General features: G+C 43.0%; 1 protein-coding gene across 17 annotated transcripts in view; it reads right to left on the bottom strand.

The window, feature by feature from the left end:
• The window catches only part of RBM47 (RNA binding motif protein 47), an 87,302-nt gene that overhangs the window by 45,230 nt on the left and 20,338 nt on the right, over positions 1–21,734 (bottom strand). For 3 of the 17 annotated variants that reach the window (XM_068943083.1, XM_068943088.1, XM_068943094.1), the window contains exon 1: positions 3,517–3,631. The exons of 9 other annotated variants lie outside the window; for them this stretch is intronic. Coding sequence is in view for 4 of the 8 variants with exons in the window: in XM_068943075.1 (XP_068799176.1) it covers positions 749–798 (50 nt within the window). In the remaining 4 variants the exon portion in view is untranslated. Of the gene's footprint in view, positions 1–748; positions 877–3,516; positions 3,678–21,734 lie in introns of those variants that run through there. 5 more of the 17 variants (XM_068943075.1, XM_068943076.1, XM_068943078.1 and 2 more) reach the window with 3 other exon arrangements.

Here is a 21,734-nt window from a genome sequence, read left to right as displayed (position 1 = left end):
TACAAATGTCTCCACTCGGGGTAGTCTCTTCTGCAGAGAGGTCCAATGGAAGTGATGACTTTGATACCAACAAAACTAAGACCGAAGTAACATGTCTTACACAAGTGATTCTTTGTCACCTTCCTTGTTATGGGGCATTAAGGAAAGTGATTACGACATACAACCTGTGATGTGATCCCTACTACACAAACAAGCACAATAAATAAATGAAGGCCACTGGAAAGAACGCTCGAATGCTGGAGGTCCCGGAAGGCGCAGCCCAAACACTACTTTTGGCAGAAGGGAACGAGCTGGAGAAGCCTCCTCCAGCTACAAGCTCCCTTTCCTCAGTCTGAGGGTAGCAGGGACCAAGGCTGCTGAGTTCGTGGCTGTCTGCTGCGTAACCACACCGGGGTACACTAAGCTGGGCAGGCAGTGAGCCGGCATGCGTGACCACCATGTCACATCACCAGCTGCAGGGGCCACCGTGTCTCTTCAGGGTCTCTTTCCGACCTGATCACTGCCAGGATGTGCAGTGGTGCCAACATTCAAAGCCCCGCAGCCCTGCAGGTGAGAAGATGGCAGAGTTGGGCCATTTCTCTTATTATCCTTCTAAACTTCTGGTTGGGATTTTTTATTTGGCAGCATTGTTTTTTGCCATACAGGCACTGGTCACCTCTACTGAGGGAGCATCACTCCTTCCCAAAGTATCCATTCCTTTTATGATATATCCCTTTGCTATGGCTATTTCTGGTTCAATGACAAATACCTTTTTTCTTTCCCATGGAGGGGTATCACAGTGCCACTTTGGAAAAGCATCTCTGTGAGATCTCTGCAGGATCCATGATATTTTATTTTGCGTAGGTCCAGCAATAATGTCTCTGTCACAGGAACTCCCTTTAAGGATGAAGAGAGTTTGTTTTTAACCAGCAACTCTGTGAACAGCCCCGGCTGAGCATCATGCTTGGTCTTTTCCATCTCATAGACCCAGAAAAATATTCAGCAGGCCAAGCTGACCTTCATGATACCTATGCAACCCTGCTGCTCTCAGCATATTTACACAGGCTTAACTAACTGAAACTTGAAAAGCAATTCTGCTGAAAATGCAGCACATGATATAAAATCTGCTCGCTTCATTTTAGCAAATATTAATATATTATTGTTTGCTGAAACGATTTAAATTGTTCATAATTTATAGATTATCAGATCATCTAACAGCATAAATGAAGAAAGTGCCTCAAAACCAGTAACAATAGAGATCTGCTGAGTAAGACATTTCCATTAGCACACAGTCAGCTCTCAGACGAGAAATACACTTTAAGAAAATTTGTTCAGATATTTGAGGAAGCAGCTACTGGAATCTGATTAGACAGTTGTCCTGAGGAGAGTTCTTCTTCAGATGAGATGTTTGCAACGAGCACTTCCGTAATTCATCCATGGGAAAGACAAAGGTAGTTTGCAAGAAGATAAAAGGTTTTCCTATATCTTTTACAAATTTTAGCTATGCTACTCCTTTTTATGAAGCAAATGTCTTATTCAGTTATCATGCTGACTACACCGGCCGTCTGATTTACAGGCATATCACTTCCCGCTGCCGCGATCATGCCATGCTTTTAAAGGCTGCAGTTTCAGCATGTTCAGGGGCAATGGGGACTGTTAAAAATTTTCCCTTTAATTTGACAGTACTGTTGATATCTCAGTAATAATCTCTCAGGCAAAATTAAAACTATTGCAAGAGCAACAACTATATGAATTGTAATTGCGTCCTAAAGTATGGGTTGCGTCTTTTTCTCAGTTAATTTTAAATTGTTTTTCCTTAACTGCTTGATTCAAAGGTAGAAAGGGGCTGGAGCTGCACTGACTCAAGTCCTCTGTAGTGTAAACAGGACTCAAAGACTGAACAGATTTTTGTCAACAAAATCTTATTCCTTCCATCTAAGCCACAAAAATCTTGCATACAGTCACCAGCTAGAACCATAGCTTTGTATGAAAATAGACAAGATAACATTGTCATCACTGTCTTTTGTTTTCAATTTTAGGGTTTTTTTATTTCTGTCTCTGTAAGCTCTGAGATAAGATTTGAAATCTTTAATTACTGCAAAGGAAACTTCCATATCAGCCCAATTTACTGTCAAATACTGGAATCACCATTCCTGGGAAGAGAACACAAGAATCAGACATCAGCTATGACACACATGAAAAATCACATGTGGGCCCATAGCAATAATGTACTTTAGTGCTAAGAAATCACTCAAAGAGTGAAACTACGGCGTGAGCTTTACCAAAATTTTTCTTGAATCATATTTCTTTAGCAGATTTCACAAGCAGAAGCTTGTGGGAATCCAGTTACTTTTTTCTTCAGTAATTTTTTCCTACGTTTTGCTCTAGGACTTTTAGTACTAAGAATGAAAGCCACATTTAGCTTAGACTGCCTTTAGTAAAGTAAATGTGTTATCACACTTTAGCATCACCTAACACCACTGAGCGTTTACTAAGCATAAATAGCATATAATGTGCAAGCCCAGAAAGTAAACAGTCAAGAAAAGCTATGTCACATCAGAGAGGTATTAAAACAAGCTGCAAGCATGGCTAGGACCTGACACTGACTCTTCAGAAGAAGAAACTGGAAGCATCAAATTATAATAAAAAGTCTCCCTTTCTAGCATTATATTTTGCATCTCTGCACACGAAACATACTGTACATAAATGATGAATATTGTATATGTCAAGTCATTTCATATTCATTACACAGAGCGATCTGCGAAAACTCCCCTTCAGGATTACTTGACAGCCACCTGGGATGTCCTAGATGATTTTTGGGGAGTTACCATATGTACTTAGATAAAAACATGTCCAAACTAGCAAGTTTCACCCAGAAGCTGGTTCCTGCATGAACGAGTCAGCTTCCACAGTGTGATAGAAACTTTTAGTCACTGAGCAAACTTAAAACAATTATTTGAATCTATTCGGCTTCACCTCTCTCAGTGGGATATGTGAAGTATCTTACAAGGAGCTTAAATCTTGATTTTTTTTGCTTTGCCCGCTCTCTTGGAACACAGGTATTATGAGGCAAAAATACTGAAAAATTTTGTCACTTTGCCTGCCTTTGCAAAGCTGGTTGAAAAATCAACAAATGTTTTTCAGCTCAAGTCAGTAACCCACCTCTGTTGCAATAACTAGATTACACATTTTCATTACATACTCTGAGTCCTGCTCTTACCCCTCAGTTAGACAATGAGCAGCTGGTCTGAATTCTGTTAGAAAACCATGAATGAGATGTTTTCAGATGTAACTTTTCATGATTTTTTTTTTAAATGAAGAAACAACAAAATCAAAACAACTCGCTGTTAATGGCTCCATGTTTTTGATGACACCAGGCAGTCAATTACAATTGACAAAAGCAGACTACGAAGAGCAACACTAACCCCTCCGCCAACTTTCGGATATCTACCGCACGAACCTTCGGCAAACCTCATAACTGAGCACCGTTGCTCGGTTGCTTTGCAAACGCACAAAAACTAAAGTTGGAGACGGTACCTGCCAAGTGCGCGGAGGGCTCCTGTGCGTGCTGGCCGGCGCCGGGCTCCCGTGGCTCCCTCCCCCGGGCAGCCGCGCGCCCTTGGTGGCCACGGCCGGCTGCGCGCGGTCAATGTTTTACCAACCCGCCGTCCCACCCTCCGTGCAAACACCACGCGGAGACTGCAGCGCGGCGGTCACACGGGCGTAGCGTGGCGGCGCGAGCCGAGAGGAGGAAGCCCCATTCCCACTCCCTCCGCCTTCCATGCAGAAAACAAAGCACAACACACCGAAAAAAAAAAAAAAGGAAACTTCTTAAGAGGGGGATATTGGGAAACATGCCATGGGAAAAAAAGCTACATAACTGGTGCTATTAATAGATAATTCGTGGCAAGTAAGTCACGATAACCTTTGTCCGTATTGTTGTGACTCTGCCTGCAAGCCGAGGCGTGCCTGACGGAGACCTGAGAGGGAGCAGCCAGGATATGGAGTACAGGCGTTTGCAAATAAATCTTCGGGGTAGGAGAACAGCCATTCAAACGACAGCTAAAAACTTCAAAAACAAAACTGACACCAAAACAGCCTTTCACGGTACTCTGAAAGCACGTGATGAAGTAAGGCGAAGGGAGGAGCCTCAGCGCAAAGATGAGCGCAGTGAAGGACGGAGGAGCACTCTGAGGGTTTGCCTCGTGGCGCGCAGCGCCGTCCCTGCCTTTCGGCTTCTCAGGGGCTCCTCCAAGTTAAAATGCTACCAGCATTAACCAGAGCTTTCACATTCCCACCGAGTTAACAATTACAAGCAGGGGACAGCAGAAACAGGCTGGCAGCAGCGCACAGCGCTGGCGAGGTGCCGCTGCTGGTCCCGACGAGGCGAGGACGAGGCTCTGACTGGGAAACGGCTCAGGGGCTGCTTCCAGCCTGCGAGACCCTTTGCCGACCCGCCACACAGACGTGTGCCCACAGAGGAGCAACGAGAAAATCTAGGCTACCTTGGGGGGAGGCCCATTTCTGTGATCCTGTCTTGGCTGTGGTGGTCCTGTTTTGAGGAGGATTGGTCATTTTTTGTCTAATCTGGGTTCTGTGACTTGAGGAGTATGTATTCTAATGGCACATATTTAAGAAGAAATTCCACTTCATCGATTGCAGATTAGCTACAATAACCTGCCGTGTAGGACCTCAAGGACCGATTCCACACTCAAAGTTCAGGCTTGACTGTTCTAGATTTTGTCCAGCCTTGTGCGAGCTGGGGACTTTCCCGCCTCGCTCCGCCACGCCGGGCTGATGGACGCTAGCTGAGTCTGGCTGGGTTGTGGGGATTGCCTCTGTCTGCTGGCTCCACTGCCGTGTCCTCCCCACGGATGGCTTTTACCGTACAAGTTTTATGGCATTCGGACAGGGTCAAATGGAGATTTGCCTGCCTAACACTGCCCATTTTAAGGCAGTCCTACCTGCAACAAAGCTGCAGTGTCAGGACCCTGAAAATAGAAGGGAGCAGGGCTCCTGATGAAATTTTGTTAGCAAGCAGGGCCCCAGGTGGACCTGCAGGGGCTGGTGTGCAGAAGGAGACTCTCACACGCTTGGTATTTGAGGCCAGCTCAGCAGCCTGGGACACCAGGGACGACAGGCTCTTGGCGTGCGCGGAGAAGGCATATGGACTTCCCCACAGCTGCTGGCTATACTCCTGCTGCCTTCAGACAACCTGCAAGACCTGGCAGTGTCTCCTGCATGTGCCTTAGTAATTTCCAACTGTCCGCTTGTATTCCCTCTAGATAAAAACCTCACAGCTGCTTAAAAGCATCTGCTCGCAACCTGTGAGGAAGAGTGCTGTGACTAATGCACAGAGGAGGGAGAGACCAACCCTCCTCTGCCAGCTTTTCCTCAGGCTTGGGGCACAATGCTTGCCAAATCATGTTGGCCTCTCCGTGCCTCACTTATTCCCAGTTACAAGCGGAGATAATAACAACCTCCTACTCCACAATGCTGCTCGCAGTCTTAATTGTCCCTGTCGTGTTTTCCTCATGCAAAAAGAGGGGTCTGTGAGCAAACTCTTATTTAAAAGAGCTTATCTGAGCTTGAGGCCCTGCCTAACTTGCTCTGTGGGAGCAGGAGCTGCTCATAGTAGTGCTGCTCCACCTTGCAACAGGAGCTACTCACGGAGCGGGACTGATTAAGCAGGTGAGGTGGGGGAGAGGCAGAGATGCTGCCTCCCTCCTGTCTGTATCAGGACTTCACTCCAGATCTCAGATGCCTTCCCAACAAAACCTCCAGTGGAGAGACTTCTCTTCTGTGAAGAGAAGTGTCTGCTTTCGACAGCTTGGCTTTCTCTGACTGCAGAAGCGTTTCAACAGAGGATTCTGAAATAGCACAACATACTCATTTGGATTAGATCGAGATTTTATCACCCTAGTGTTTCATTCAGTAACACTGCTGGCTACGTCTCCAGCAAGGTTGAAAACTGAGACTGCAATAGAAAGATTTGGAGGTGGAAGAGTGGAACACTGGCACTTAGGTTATATTGGGCCAGCTTGACTGTGGTTTGCCTGGTAGTGTAGACCAGGTTGTCACTCACTGCCTGTTAAGGGAAATTTCTCCAAATACTCACTATTCCAACATGCTAATACTTCTGCAATGCATGTTAGCATGGTGCAGGCCTGAGAGCCAGCCAAAATGTGTTTAGTCTTGACCTGTTGAGGCCAAAGGACTTCAGGGAAATTCATTTGTCAGTCATAGCTGACAGGTGCAGTTACAGCAGAAAAAGGAAGGCTCTACTATGGTAGAATGGAAGTAGTATAACTTCACTCTGGTCAAATAGGACAGTGGATAACTTAATGGGTCCTTCCACTAAATCTATCTGTTTAGACAAGCTGATATAATACCATAGAAGCCAAACCTTGATTTCATTGTGACACAAGCAATAAGAAACAAAAAAGATTATTTTTCCTACCTACCTGTGTATAGCTGAGTTGTGAAAACTCAGTCTTTTATTCACATAGGCTTGCGTAACCTTTTGTCTGCTTTCAAGAAATTAACCTCAGAATGAAAAGCATCCAAAATCAATGAGTTTTACCTTTATTTGGAACGAAGAAATAGTAGTAGTAATACTTTTATAAGCTGTGCATCTGAAAGCAAGTCATGAAGAGGAATGACTGAATTAAGTATCCCTGTGAGGCATTTCTCAGGAAGTGTTAAAACCTTTGGTTCTTTGTAGACTGGGATAGGCTGAGATAAAATAATTTCCCAAAGGCCACACAGCAAGACAGTACTAAACCTGGAAGCAGAAGTGCAGAAGACTTCTTTCCAACCTGAGTTTAATATGTGTCTCTTTATTTTCTGTTTTCAAAGAAGAGTTTTTCACAATGTTAGAGTTATTGCAAGTATTCAGAGGGAGGCAAATGCTCTTCAGGAGGCTGAGGGTGTCCCTGTGCCGTCTGTTCCAAAGTTCTCCCTTCCATGCTTACGCAGATAACCAAGGGGAGGTTTCTGATTAACGTACCAATGACACAAGGAACTGTGACCCACAGAAACTTGGCATTTCGTTCTCTTCTCAGTTGCAACCTTTGTCACAGAGCATAGGTTTCAAGGGCAACTGAACACTTGGATATTTACTTACTGCAAATGGAGGAGGTGCTGGGTTATATAGCATACAAACTATAAAGTCAAATGTTCATTTAGTACAGAAAATGTGTATTTCCAGGCTGGTTTGGGAGCAACAGGAGGAAAAGATATAAATATTAAAAGCGAAAAAGCACCTAAAATGCACAGGCGTTTGGACAAAGCATTTTCAGTGGAATATCAATTTGCTTACAAAGTGCTAGCAACTCTAACAACAAATAGATCAGGCAACAAAACTAAAACCTAGGGATCACAGAACAGAAGGGGAAATTTTTGTTCTGCACTACGTAGTGAATCTTAAGCAAGGTTTAATTTTATTCCAGTTCTCTCTCAACAGATTTCTTCCTGCATGGCAACACTCGCTTTGGTAAACACTACAGGCAGATCCAGAGTGGCTACTACAGAAGCTTTGAAAATTTCATATTCCCAGTAAAGGACCTCTGGTATGTGAGTACTCAGGGCTGTGGGGAATATGTTTTGACCCATCCCTAAGCAGCATTTTGAAATCACCTCCCCAGTAAACACTGGAACACTACTGATGACCTCCAAAAGAAGCTACATCCCTTCCTCAGCAGAAGGACTACCAACTACCTGCTGTAAAAGAAACAGATGGGAGGGGAAAAAAAATTGTCTGAACGTCTTGGAAGATCCTTATTGTTCAGGAAAACAGCAGAGACATGAGGTGTGAATTGAGAGCACTCTTAGCAGTGGCCTGAAGGTGGCACACGTGTGGACACCTCTTCAGCTGTGGCTTTAGCTGGGCACCTAGGTTCTTGGAAATATTATCAGTGGTGCAAGACCTGCAGCCCTACGGTACCTATTCTTCACTTTGGTCGACAATACAGTATCTTGTGCTGAGCTTTTAGAGCAAAGCACCTACTGCAGAATGGGTCCTCAGCACCAGGCAGACAAAGTGCTCCTCCAGATGATAAGAGGAAGGAGATAGCAAGCAGACTGTTTACAAAATGCCTTTGCTAGCTGATCCCCAGTGCTAGTGGTTTCACTGGGCAGAGTTTCAGTCACCGCTGCATTGGAGGGAATAGACCTTCCAAAATACACAAGGTATGTAAGAAGACATGCTCATGGTTCACAGAGATATTGAATGCTAAAAGGAAAGAATATATGCCATTTGCAAGCAGTTTCCATAGAGCTGATTTGTTAAATACCTGGCTAACAGAATGAGCAATGCTTCCACAAAATCACATAATGCCAGGCTATAAAACACTCTAGGAGAAGAGAATTTATTTTAAAAGAGAAGTATATCTTGTTCACTTTCTTATTTGCAACTGTTTTACAAAAATGGAATTTCAAAACCTTATCATCCAAAGCTTTCTTGAGAACTGCCTATTTTGACTTCATCTGTGCTTTGTATGAACACACTATGCTAGTGATTTAGCAACTTCATACCACAGACAAATATTTCAAAATATTCCCTTCTTTGTAGCTGTTCAACCGCTTTTACATGTCTTGCTGCATTGCATGATGCCACCCACAGTCACACTTAGCAAAGGGTTGTATTGGAAAAGCGATAGTTTAAAATCACAGATGTGCGTTCACCATGGGTTTGATTTTAGTACAAAACTCCTCCGCTAAGTTGCTCCTGGGTTTACCCTTGATTTAACAACTATAGGAGAAGGAGAATCCCATTTTCAAACTGGGAAGGTGCTGGCTTTGTCAGACCCCGTAGTGCGTTCCTCCCCAAGCAGGCAAGGAGGGTGGCTGGTTTGTGTGTTCAAGGGGCGCCCCAGGGCGTCACCGAGAGCGCACTGCCTGCCTGTGCAGACCCTGAGCCTAGCAGCAGGCGGGGAGGGCGGCATGGGGCCCCAGTGCCCTCAGGAGAACTGGTGACACCAGATGTGCCTGGCAGGCATGTCTGCTGCCAGCCTGCCACCGGCAGAGCGCGAGGTCCTGCGGTGCTAGCCTGACGTAAGCCGGTGTGCACACCACGGCTACTTTTACAAGGTGTCAGTTCCCCGGTCTAGGAGGAATGCAGCTTGCCGGGCAGCGCAGGAGGCAGATGGGCAGATGGGTGCACTTCGCACCAGCAGAAACACATCAGTCTATAGCTTAAGAAAAAAGGAAGACTGCTAAGGCTGTAATGCTTCTGTCATTGGAGAGAAACAGGGTAAATTTGGCCTCTTGTTACTTTGATGGTAGAGAAAAGATGTATCCACCTCCTCGTTGTCCTGCTACTTTGCGGGTTCTGGTGGCAGAACGTAACAATGTCTGCAGCACCTTGTTTCCTGGGAGATGTGACAGAAAAGTACCCAGGGTAAAAATTTCCCCAGCAAAACCAGAGCGCGTTTCAAGTGCAATAGAAGATAATACTACTTCAGGGGGAAGGCCAGAGCACGTTGAACCGCATTTTTGGAAGAGCTTGCCTCTCACTTTAGACACCCAAATAAGCATGGACAGAAAGCTGAACCCCATAGGCTATCTGGCCACAGCTGTGACTACTGGTGTCACAGAGAAGAGAGCAATTTTATAAATCAGACCGTTTCTAAGTAACATTACTATGCCATTGGCACTACATAAGTGCTCCCCTGGCCCAAGAGAAGCTCCAAGCTCCGAAGAGGAGCAGGATTCCCATTCGGAGCAGGGCTCCGCAGTGGGACATCAAGAAGTCGCTCAAAGCTCAAGCCCTACAAACACATGTTTTCCTAGTCGACCTCAGGCTTTTAAGTGCCATATAACCTGCAGTGAGGAGCCCAGAAAACGTAAGGATTGCCTAGCAGCAGGTACTATTTACTACACAAAAGTGCTGCCACGCACAAAGAATAGACAGACAGAAGTGTTTCAGGGCTGAACTGTTTTTCTGTGCAGATTTCTATGACTGTTGCTTAGAAAATGAAAAAGTTTGAAAAATTAAATACCCCTGATGTCACTATAGTGTTTTTTACTGTTTTACTCCTTTTAAGGATAGTAGTAGGAAAAGAGATTTCTTCCATTTACATTTCAGCTTGGACATTCCTAATTATTTTGTTAAATGCATTGTATTATGTATATGAGTTAAATAATTGTAAGCCGCAGCTTGCTACAGGACATTTTTCTTCCGTAGGTCCTTTCATATGAGAATACAATTGCTTATTTTTATACAGGAAAACGCTTATATTAAAACCTATGATCTATCTGTCTGTCTGTCTATCTATATATCAAGACACTTTAGGTTTTAGAACGCTTTGGGAGATCTGATGGGTATGTGGGGCTGCAAAATGTAAGAATTTTAAATAAATGGATACGAACGTATTACTGTTTCATTCTACTTTATCAGGCTTTAATATTGGGACTGAAGCTAACCTGTAGCCATTTTAGCAGTGAGCAGTCTACTTCTTAGCATCATCCTTAGCACCTAATGTTAAATTTGGACAAATATTTGCTGTTTAATTCCGCTCCAAACATTTTATTACATGAAACATCTCTGTAACACTCAGCAACTGCAGCTAGTTGCTTTAAATGAGCCCGAGTAGATAAGTAACATTTCTATTTAAAAATAATGCTTAAGAAGGTAGTGCATATGGAGATTTTTATAGCCAAATGGAAAAGCTAAGACTGAATCGTCCTTTCCAGCAAGTAGTGAGCCTGGGACATGTTCTCTGCTAAGTACGTGAATGAAATATTTTCTGTTCTTACTTGCTATACTGAGAATCTCAGAGGCGATACAAATAAATCTCCTAAGGACTGTACTTAAATATTTGGAATCAAGCTATTATTTAGGTTTTAATTATCTTACTGTAACTGAATGTTCCTCCTCAGCTTCAATACACAGATGTCTTTTACAGCATATCCAACTTATTACCAAATTAAAGGTGCTAAAGGAAAGAGCATTTGTAGAGTCTGTCACAAGGACGTTGTGAGTGTCCACCCTTTGGGATGAGTGAGATGAAGGCCTGAAGGGGTGTGCACGAGCACAGCGCTTCCCTTCCTTGGTGGTTTTTCTATTGTCTGTCCTCAAGAGGTGTCCAGCTGCCTCTTGCCTCTTTAGGGGGACCCTGAGGCAGAGGGGAGCTGCCTGAAACAGAAACGCCGCTCGAAGGGAGGATGGCACCAGGAGGCGGTGTGTGGCTAAGAGGTGGCTGGAGCTGGACGGGCAACTGCAGAAATACCAGGAAGAGAGAGGGAGGCAGAAGGGAGGCAGGGTCTTGACAAGTGACTGAAAAGAAATTAATAGAGAATCACAGAGATTAGTAGAAGTGGCTGAGGAGGAATGTGAGCTGTAAACTGCTTACAGGGCAAGTGAGAGCTGGAAAGTAAGAAGGGGAAGAGCTAGGAAATCATCTGGAGTGCAGAACAGATCAGAGGAAGTTCACAGTTTCTGAAGGGAAGGAAAAAGATGGGCAGGAGCACTCCAGCTGCCAGGGCACATTAAGGTGTTTTGGAGGGAAGACTAATGAGACATAATGTTTGTGAGAAAGGAGAAAAAATATGATGTACAAGGAGAAAATGAGGGTTTAATGGGTATTGGAAAGAGAAGGCAGTAAGTATAGCATTTATTGGGTTTAAAGAAGTCAGAATGAATCAGGTAAAATAATAATGTACTTGGCAGGAAATATGCATATCTGACAGGAGAGCTAGTGTTTTGGGTGAAGGAAGATTGGTAGGTCAAAAATACATGTGTGACAGAGCTGGTCACAGGACAGCTGGGAGGATGTTAGCCACACAGAGGCAGATGGAGAGTATGAAAAAAACAGTGTGATGAGAGCACAGAGGTTTAAAGATCAGAAAAGAAGTGATGCCTAAGGAAGATCTGATCAGCCAAGGGGCCATTTTCATGGCCAGGATAACCCACAAAGTGAGGCCGAGAAGGCAGAAGACGAATGGGTCCGTGGGACACCGAAGGGCAGCTGGCTTGGCTGAGAAATGGGAGATTGCCAGGACAGCAGGAGAGAGCGCAAAGTGCAAAATCTAGGGAGGAAAACGACAGGGGAGCAGGCTGCCTGCAAACGGTTGACCAGAGCAAGCAAATTTAAGGCGAAGGGACAAGAGGACACAGGAGCAAGAGGGGAAAAGCCTGACAGCCTCCTGCCAGCAAACTGTGGTGAAGCATTGGAAAAGGGGGCTGCTGCTGAAGGGGAGCTGGGGACGGCTGCGCAGAGAACCCAGGGTGAACGGAGGAGTGGGAAATGCAGAGTAACAGTTCAAAAAGAAAAATGAAGCAATCTACTTTTCCCATTTATGATAAAAATAGCCCCAAGCAGATTTTTTTACTTATTAAAAAGCTTCACATAAAACAAGCCTAGGAGAACCAGCAATAGCTGCTGTATAATAGCTACATCACCTGTGTATATCAAATATGTTGCTAAACTCGTTTTTTCGTAAGGACTAAAACCAGATATCATTTACCCCTATGCACACATAACCAGTTATACTTTATGCTTGTAGTGTTCCAGGCTATTGTATGGAAGCTGAAGAAGCGAATAATAACACAATGTTCTCTACCAGAAAACTGCAGCATTTAGCCAGTGTATCAGTTTCCCAGTAAAGTCTTATGGTATTTCTATTTTTCAGATCTTCCATTAAAGCTCAAAGGGACTCACTGAATCTTTTTTTCCATGCAAAGAAAGGATTGAAAAGAAACTCTGTAACGCCTACTCTGGCAAGCACATTGACACATTTCCGGAGATCACTGGTAAATTGCAACTTCTACAAGAAATAATCTGTGCATTACAACTCTCCTGAGGACCATATCATGGTTAGTGCTGAAAATGCTGATTCAAACTCCCATGTTATAAAACGCATCTTGCTTCTGCAAATTTTTAGAATTCAAAAATCTTTCACAGATTCTGCAAAATTCACATTGTAATCTTTCAGGTTAGACAAACACTTGTATTTTGGTAGCTGACATATAGAACCCTGTCCTACTGATTATTATGAAATTGGGAGTTATGGAACACTTGTATTCCAGGGAGAAAAGTACTGTCTATTTGTAAATACAGATGCAGTCATTTGTGGGTGACTGCGTCTCAGCCTTACCTGCAGGCTAGAATTCAGATTTGAGGCTTGGATTTGATTTACATGAAAACTGGAATTGCACAGTTTGCTCTTACTACCCTTTGCACAAGATGGAGGAACTCTCAGGAGTGGCTTAGTCTTGCAAGGCTTCTGCTTTGTTAGAAGAAAATCCCTCTGAGGGCAACAGTTTGCATTTCAGTTGAGCTGCATCTGCGCTGGAACCAGATCTTTGGCCTTGCAGGTTGAAAATGGCCCCCTAACCAGTGGGGATCTAAGCACCTGAAATGAAAGGATGTATTTGATTTAACACAGCTCAGTTTATTCCATGTGGATATGGGGTTATTTCTGCAGAGCACTGCAGTTCTGTCTGTGCTGTGCACTTCTAGCTGGGTCTCTATTGTGGGTGTCCATCAGCCATGGAGAGGATTTTTTTTTCTTTACACAGGGGAATAACTGGACTGAAGTCTTTGTTCTGAAATAATATACACTCAGAGAACTACATGAATATTACAGACCATTGTGAGGAGAAATGGCAAATCGTATTCTAATAATTTGCAGCACGCCAGCCATCACTGGATTATGAGGAGTATCTTGAAAGACACTGTGGGAATGAGCGCCAGGCAGCTGTCTAACAGTCATCAAACACTAAATAAAATATCAAATCCCGAAACTAAACGAATTGTTAGCATTCTAGCAATGTCCACAAGTATGAGAACGGTATTGCAAACCTGAACACAGGATTGTTGATGATTAATTGCACTTGCCTTTATCTTTTCCAACTTATCATCTGACTCTAAACACAAACTTGATGGATATTTTGAAATAAACCTGGATTATTATGAAGTGATAGTCAGTATTTCATATTAAAGTTACATATTTGTGTGTTTTAAATAGTACTGATGGCTTACATTTGTGCAGCTGTTCCCTTAATGGAGTCCCAGCTCACTTGCTTAAGTAAAAAAATGAAGATAGTATTTTCACCCCCTTTGATATACAGTCAGCTCAGAAGGAGTACACAGTGTGAAATGATTAAAGTCAGAAATTAAAATAATACTTGATTCTACTAAGGCTACTGTGGGTATTCTGGGAGACAGAATGCATTTATCTAATCTCACACATTTAACAGACTACTTATAAAAAATGCAGGGATGACGACGCTTGGGAAACTGAGCATCTTGGCAGCTTAGTAAGATTTCTTCTTACTGAACTACAGCACTCCTTTAAGAGCAACTCCAGAAAACACCATTAATCCTAGGAAAAGCTAGAAAACTCTAATCTATTTCATTATTAAAATAGAAAATGGATCTAGATCATGAATAGCGTTTCCATACACTTACCCGTTACTCAGGCAGGAAGTGGGGAACATAACTGACTGAAACTGAATAATCTGGAGAATGAGAATAGGTCCAGTACAACAAAAGAGTGAGTCTGCTATTTGGGGCCTGTCCTAGGCTACACCTGTAAATTTCCCGTTTGTCAGTGATTTCTACTTTCCTAAAAAGAGTAATTTATGTCCTGGTAGAAATTTTGAAAAGTATTATTGCAGTGTTTTGGCCAGAGCTATGGTGCACAACCAGCATGAGTGCTGCTTAGGCTGCTGTATCATGCTGCCACTGCCTTCGATTGGCCTCGTTTCTCTCTCCAAGCTTATGTCCAGGCTGAGGTGCTAACTGTTCAAGACCAGGACTCGACAGCCTCATGCAATGCTGGAATTTCTTGCAGTCCTCCCCCTGCATTAGTTTCAACCTTGGCTGGGAGGATTCAGAGAAAACCATTCCCAGGAAGTGGCAAGCAGCTGCAGAGCGCCCCTCTGCACGAACTGGCATGAGCTGTAACTGTATCACCTTTAGGGAAAAGGTAAGATATTTCTTCATGCCACGCTTCTTCCAGTAGCGAAGGCAATGGCATGTTGGAACAACGTCACTCCTAGATACAAACAAGTGAGGGCACCCTTGCTGAAACAAATAAACAAATATTTGAAACAGAGAAAGAGGAGTTTAATCTTTTGAGTTTGCTGCTATTCTTCACGAGTGCATTTGACACTTAGATGCTATTTGGATGGACACTACAATTCATTTATTGATTGAATCCCAGTTACTGAGCCAATTTATAGTTCTTGAGTGATGCAACTTTGCTGATAGCTTGAACAGAATTTCACTTGCTTGCGGTAAAGTAAATTGTCAGCGCCAATCGACATTTCCTTATGGCACTAAATCCTGTATGCATACATTCCACAAAAAAATGTGCACCAGACATAGTTGTTATGAATATAAGCCTTGTGGGATCACACTGTGTATTAGCCTGAAATTCCAGGATATGAATCAGTCTGTGGACTGTGGTGCGGAGCCTGCAGTGATCTTTTGCAAAAAATAGCACGTGGATTAACACTCGCTGAAACTTCATTTTCATCGGTGTATTAGTCAACATTTTGGGTATTAACATCTTGCTGATTGTATTCTTTGTTAAGGAACGGAAAGGAAACCGCTAGCTCCTAACTCCTTTGGTGTACAGCTCTCCCACCCACGATACTGTATCTCTGAGCTGACTACAAAGAGCGGGGGAAAGGAGGAGAGTCGGTTTTAAAATTCCAGAACTGTACCCAAGAATTAGCACTGTTTAAACAAAGCTCGCTCCGTCCTGATGTTACTTGTGATGTGGCTGATTAGCAGGAGCTCTGCGAGCTTCTGGGGTCCTGCAAGCGCAGAAGCTGCTGGTATTTGCAGGGGGTTTATTTCTCATCAGGAAACACGCTAACAAGTCCCATGTCTTGGGGTAGCACCACTGTCAAGCCCGCCTCAGTGCCATCTGGGACAAGCAAATACATGACTGGTTAGTCCTCAAGGCACTCGTCATTTTATACATAACTGGAAAAGGAGGCAAGAGGGTTTTGTTGCCTTAAATCTACTAAAATGCCTCTACTGCCAGATGAAGTCTTTAGGCCTGTATGAAGTACTGTAGCAAATCCAACTTAAGCATGAAAAGAAAGAAAATAAATGATATTCCAGGGAAGGTGAATGAAATTCTGCCTGCCTCGTTAAAATGCATACCCTCGTGAAACATCTTTCTAGAAATTAAACTTTCTGCTGATTTTATTCCAGCTGAGTGAAAGAGGAATCAGTCTCTCTAAAAGAAAGTTTCGCCCCTTCCATATTATTCTGGACATTCTGTAAAAATCTGTGTCTCAAATGGCTTTTTTTTCCCCCATGTGACTAAGATGTGGGAGCAATATACAAGTTAAATGTGCCACATTTCTAATCTGAAGGAAAATGATATGCTGCTCAGTCATGCAAATTAACATATCCGTCACAATTCAGAGTTCTCCAGCATATCAGATTATGACTTGAGACAGCTTCTTTTACCCTAACGAGTCTGCATTCTTCATTGATGCAAATTAGCATAGTTCCTCTACAGTCAAGGTAGCTGTGCTATTTCAGACATATTTCTTATACCATGCTTATCATTACAGCATCTAAGTGCTTTACAGTAGGGCTTTAAGCAATGTGACTAATACCAGGAATAACTTGCTTTATCCCTACTGAGACAAGAATTAAAAATGCTATAGGAGTTGATGCAACTTAAAGAGATGCAGATACTATTTTTAAAAACCAAGTCTGTACTGCAGGCAGTGCCGCTCTGTACAGATCTCAAACAGAAGTCAATATGAAAACATACCTTAACTCCCTGCAGCCACAGAAAGGAAACTCATGGCATATGACTACATACATTGGTGCACACATTTGACTCCAATCCTCATGCCTTTGTGCACTCATGCATTTGTGTATGCATGTGTGCACTAAAACGTGCAGTGCCACTTTTATTGCTTTTTTAAAAATTATTTTTCATAAGCAGTGGGAATGGCAGAATGACGTCTTTTTCTGATTTCATTGCCTATATTTCTAGCAATATACTACATCACAACATATGACACTCAGATTATGAACCTATAAACCTATAAAGCACAGTGGATCAGAATCAGTTGGTCGTATTCTCCTCTCACCACAACTGTAAAGTTAGTTTAAGGCAACATATTGCACCGGTGAAATAAGTTCTAACGAAGTGCTTATCATTGCTGCTGTATAACAGAGGGGGATAAATAATGGTATTTGGGGGTATTTTTGGTGGTATGAAGATAGGTAAGTTAATTTAAACTACTGGATATAATGTTTCCTGCAATATGTACTCAGGCACAAGGGCAATACAAGCGTCACTATATTCTTGTGAAGGGTGCTACACGCATTCGGAGGATGAAGGAAGAACTTGGGGTCATTTATTAATCTAGAAACTGTATAAATTATTTTAGTTTCATAAAAGAAAGCTCAGAGCTCACTTCTGAGTCTTCCTAAGCCCAAAAAGTGGCAAAAGGAGACAGGGGGCCCAGAGCTTCAAGAAGGTGCGTTCAGATAAGTCCACCTTCTCAGACTAGCTTAACGGAGTTAAACAGCCTAATTTATATAACTGGGAGAAAGTGAGTAACAGCACATTTGGGTAGCACGGCTTCAGATACCTTAGCCTACCTCTTAAAGGATGCCCAGCCAACAGACCTCCTCACATGATGCTACTCCTACTGCTGAGCCCTACTGCCTTCTTCTGTGTCCAGCACCTATAGCCATAGTATAGCCATGGGAGTGACCTGCTTCCCATGGGTGCTGTGGAAGCACAGCTCCCTGCATTGCCTTCTCCTCCAGCACAGGTGCAGATGGAAAGACAAGAGCACTGTGAATTTTTTCATTTTCATTTCATTTTTCCAAACACATTTCATGCTTGTCCAGAATACTAGCTTGAAATTCATTCACCATCCAAATAAAAACATAAAAACAGCGTTACTATTTCTGATCTCCTCAGTGTCCATGTATCCCTGTAACCTGTCTCCAGCAATGACCATAAGCTGAGGCCTACAGAAGAACATGACAAGCATATACGATCTTTTCTCCAAGTGTTCTTCCAGCTTCCAACCATTTTCAGCTCAGAGAACTACTTGAGCCTGATCTAGTTTGTCCAGTGGATCTCCCTTCCAAGTAATCCCTCAGTGTACCCTGAACACATGTAAACTTTTTGCAATCATCACATCCTTTTGCAAGGAGTTTCACAGATCTGATATTTGATGTGTGAAGAAATATCTCCCTTTCTTTGAACCTGGCTCCTAGCAGCTTTGTTTGAAGGCTGCTAGCTCTTGTATGGGAAGAGAGAGAAAGAGCAGCCCACTGTTACCCACCCTCTCCATGCCACTCCGGATGGTATAAACCTGGATCAGCAACCCCCCCACAGTGGTCTCTCTTCCAGGCTGAAGGTTTAGGGCCTACTCAGCCAGAAGTTGTGTATCACACATATGTTTTGGCTCCTCATTTCCAAGGGATTAGGGAAATTAGTAAACTGTTCTTGCTGCCCAGGCTCACTGCACATGCTCACCACAAAACTTCGGCCCAAATTCACTGGCTGCCTATAGAACATACGAAATATCATATTCACACAAAGCTCAGTGTGGGCCCATGATCCCATATATTGAATGGCCTACATGGCTACGCTCCAGTAAGAAACGTAGAAATCCACCCTCCTGCTTTGATAATCAGTGTCGTACCCACATACAACACAGTGCTCCTGACATAATTGTCTGACCTTGAAAATCCAGCACCTGCCATCCCTGGGCACTACTGCAGGCCCTCCACTGCAGGCGTGCTCATGCAGAGAACTCAGACTGCTAAAATAAAGCATGTATAGTCCACAGAACTGAACGGACGTTTGGAGAAAATAGGGTTTTGTCTTGATCCAGTCTCAAATTTAGTCTAGTTCTCATAAATTTTACATACTATCTTCTCCTTGGATGTTGGATTTATTGAGTCTTTGCCATTTCGCTGCCAGCTCTCACACACCCCATCTACTTGATGATCTTTCCAAAGACACCTTTTTTACTGGCTTGATTCTATATAAGTGCTGAATTCCCATAATTGCTGTCATGCTGGTACTTTGTGAGGTAGCAAGAATTTTGCTTTATTTGGTGTGTTTTGGGCTACTGAAGCTAAGCATTTTTTAGATGCACTCTTCAGCTTTTAATTATACTACCTGACATCCTGTCTGTCTTCCGCGACATCATTCTGCCAGATTTTCACTTGGTGTCGTGTTTCACTTTTGGTTAACTCTAACAGATAGCCAGAAAGTAAGGTTTTTCAGTGGTGTGAAAGTCACCAACACTGTGAGCGTTTATATATTGTTATCTGCAAATGTCTGCAAATGATGCTACAGAGATAAACAACTCAACTAACTTGACTCTGTGAGTTTTTCAATTGCTCTCTGAAAGCTGAAAGTTCAGGATGAGATCAGATAGTGGATTTTTTTTTTTTTAAACCTGGCTTCCTAAGGAACAACTTCTAATATACTTCATGTTTTTCCTATATTATCTTCTCTCATTAAGTGATCTGCAATGGAAATTGTGCCTGATCATGCAGGTCCTGTTCATACAACACATTTCTAATTGATTTTACAGCCACTCATTAATTAGAAGGAATTATTTAAAAAATTATTTTATGTTTAGCTAGAACATGATGAAATATGATTTCAATCATGCACCTGTCATTTGCATGTGGAGCATATGGTTTCATGGTTTTCCTTCAATGTGAGGTTTTGTTTTTTTTTTACAGTAAGGGCGGCTCATCATAACCACATCTCAAAAACCAGCTTGGCCAGTCATATTCCTCCCAGCTCTGTGTGTATTAAGATACCATAGGAGTGCGTTTTGCTCTTCTCACTACACAGCCCTTCCAGGCATCTGCTCCCCTGCCGAGGCACAGTGATACAGCTTCTGAGATTTATCTGGAATGCACTGGCATCCTAATGGGAAGCATTTGGAGCCAGGAACGAATATGTGGAGAATGCAGGGACAAATGTATCAAATAGCTCTAGTTAACTGGCACTCAGGCAAGCTCAAAGTAAAGCTGCAAAATCGGCTGAAAGTGGTAGATGTGGAGGGCTCACCTTAGTGAAATTTTAAAGAAAGTTAAATAGAAGATGCTGGTATTATTCCAGGCATATTTATTTATTTTTACTATTAGCTAGTGTTTTGAGACATTATGAAGCAAGTTAAGCTGAGAACATGGGCCAAAAATAACTCCACAAGGTGAATATATGTTCATGAAAAATAAGGATCTGTTTTACTTAATTGCAATTCTCTGGTCCTTCTCCTTGGGCTTTTCAAGAAGAAATCAACTTAAGGAATCAGAACAGCCCTGAAGAGGTCCTATCCTTGAGCTGAGTTGATCAGTGTCATTCCCACTGGCACAGGCATTTCAAAGAACATACAGTGGCAGACAAATCAGAAGATTTGCTCCCGAAAAAGTTTAACAAACTGATACCGCTGCTAGCCATCGCTCCTGGTCTCCGGCAATTACTGCCAGCACTGCTGTTGTTTTCTCCAGAGCCCTGCCTTAAGGGCTGGTCTAAACGCTCAGCAGAGCTCTGCAGGATCTCTGCCAAAAGAAACTGTCCAAGAAACAGGCTGCATCAGGGAGTCATTCAAGTACACGTGCCGTGTAAGATTTGCACGGCCACGGTCCCAATCCTGTGGCAGAGCGCAGGCTGGCTCCCGCAGACCCTGGGTGACGGGCCCCTAGCATTTGAATTATACGCCGTATTGTCTCTTTTGATTTTGGGAAATAGGGAGTAAAAGGATAAAAGCCACTGAACTCTTATCACATCAATCTGGATTTAATCGGCCCATCTAGACTTTAATTCTGTCTCAAGTTAATAAACACGTTTAGCATAGGCAAGCATTCTCTTGTGCTTTTTTTTTTACAGGTGTCTGTCTCCCACTTTGTATTAACCACTCCTTTCCTTATTTGGTTTCACACCCCAGAGGAGCAATGGCCCCAAGGCCACAAGCATTTCTGTCCCAATCTCACCTGCCCTGCAGCAGTGACCCCGTGCTTCCTGGGTTAAGACACGTATGCTGGTGGAGTACTCTTTCTTCTGGATTCAAATGACTAAGATCAAAAGTTCAGTAGGTTCAATCCTTGCTCTTTCCTCTCAGTCCATTAAAGTACTTCTTTGTTCCAGTGACCTGCCTGGTCTTCAATGGTCCTATCGAACCCATGAGAAGATTCTCAGCGATCTTATAGCTGCGCTGATTTGTGTGAGCACAAACTGAAGCATTGCTTTGGCTGGAGAACAGGCAACGGGCGCTAGCAAAAGATCATAAAACAATGTTTTGGAGCCAGCAAGTTACCATTAAAGAATGCTGCCCACTTATGCAGAAAAACTGGGTGCCAGCTGTTCGCCTACCCTGTTATTCAAGTTCTGCAGCCTACAGCGAAAGGCTCCCAGAATTAGCTTTCAGAATCTGATTGTGAGACACCTCCAATGTCTGAAATGGGTTTGCCTTGGGGTTGTTAAATACCTGCTCCATGTGATTGGGCTAATTAAAAGTTTTTAGCCAAACAAATCCTTGTTTGTGAAGGTATAAAAGCTAAGAGGATTAGATGTTTCCATGTTAGTTAAACTAGAAAGAACTGAGAAACAAAGTTGTTGCTGTTAATTTTTAAGTGTTACCCTCGTATTTGTGGGTGAAATTAGTGGATAACAAAATTAATCTATGAAAGAAAAAGTCTCAGATGACAGTTAAATCAGCAGGTATATTCTGTGGGAAAAAAAGTCTTCCTTAAATTTAATATTGCCATGTAACAGGAGAATAC

This window comes from Struthio camelus, chromosome 4, assembly GCF_040807025.1.
Source record: "Struthio camelus isolate bStrCam1 chromosome 4, bStrCam1.hap1, whole genome shotgun sequence".
In the NCBI taxonomy this organism is placed as follows: domain Eukaryota; kingdom Metazoa; phylum Chordata; class Aves; order Struthioniformes; family Struthionidae; genus Struthio; species Struthio camelus.
Note: the sequence above shows the minus strand (reverse complement) of the source record. Positions and strands in the feature narration are given on the sequence as shown.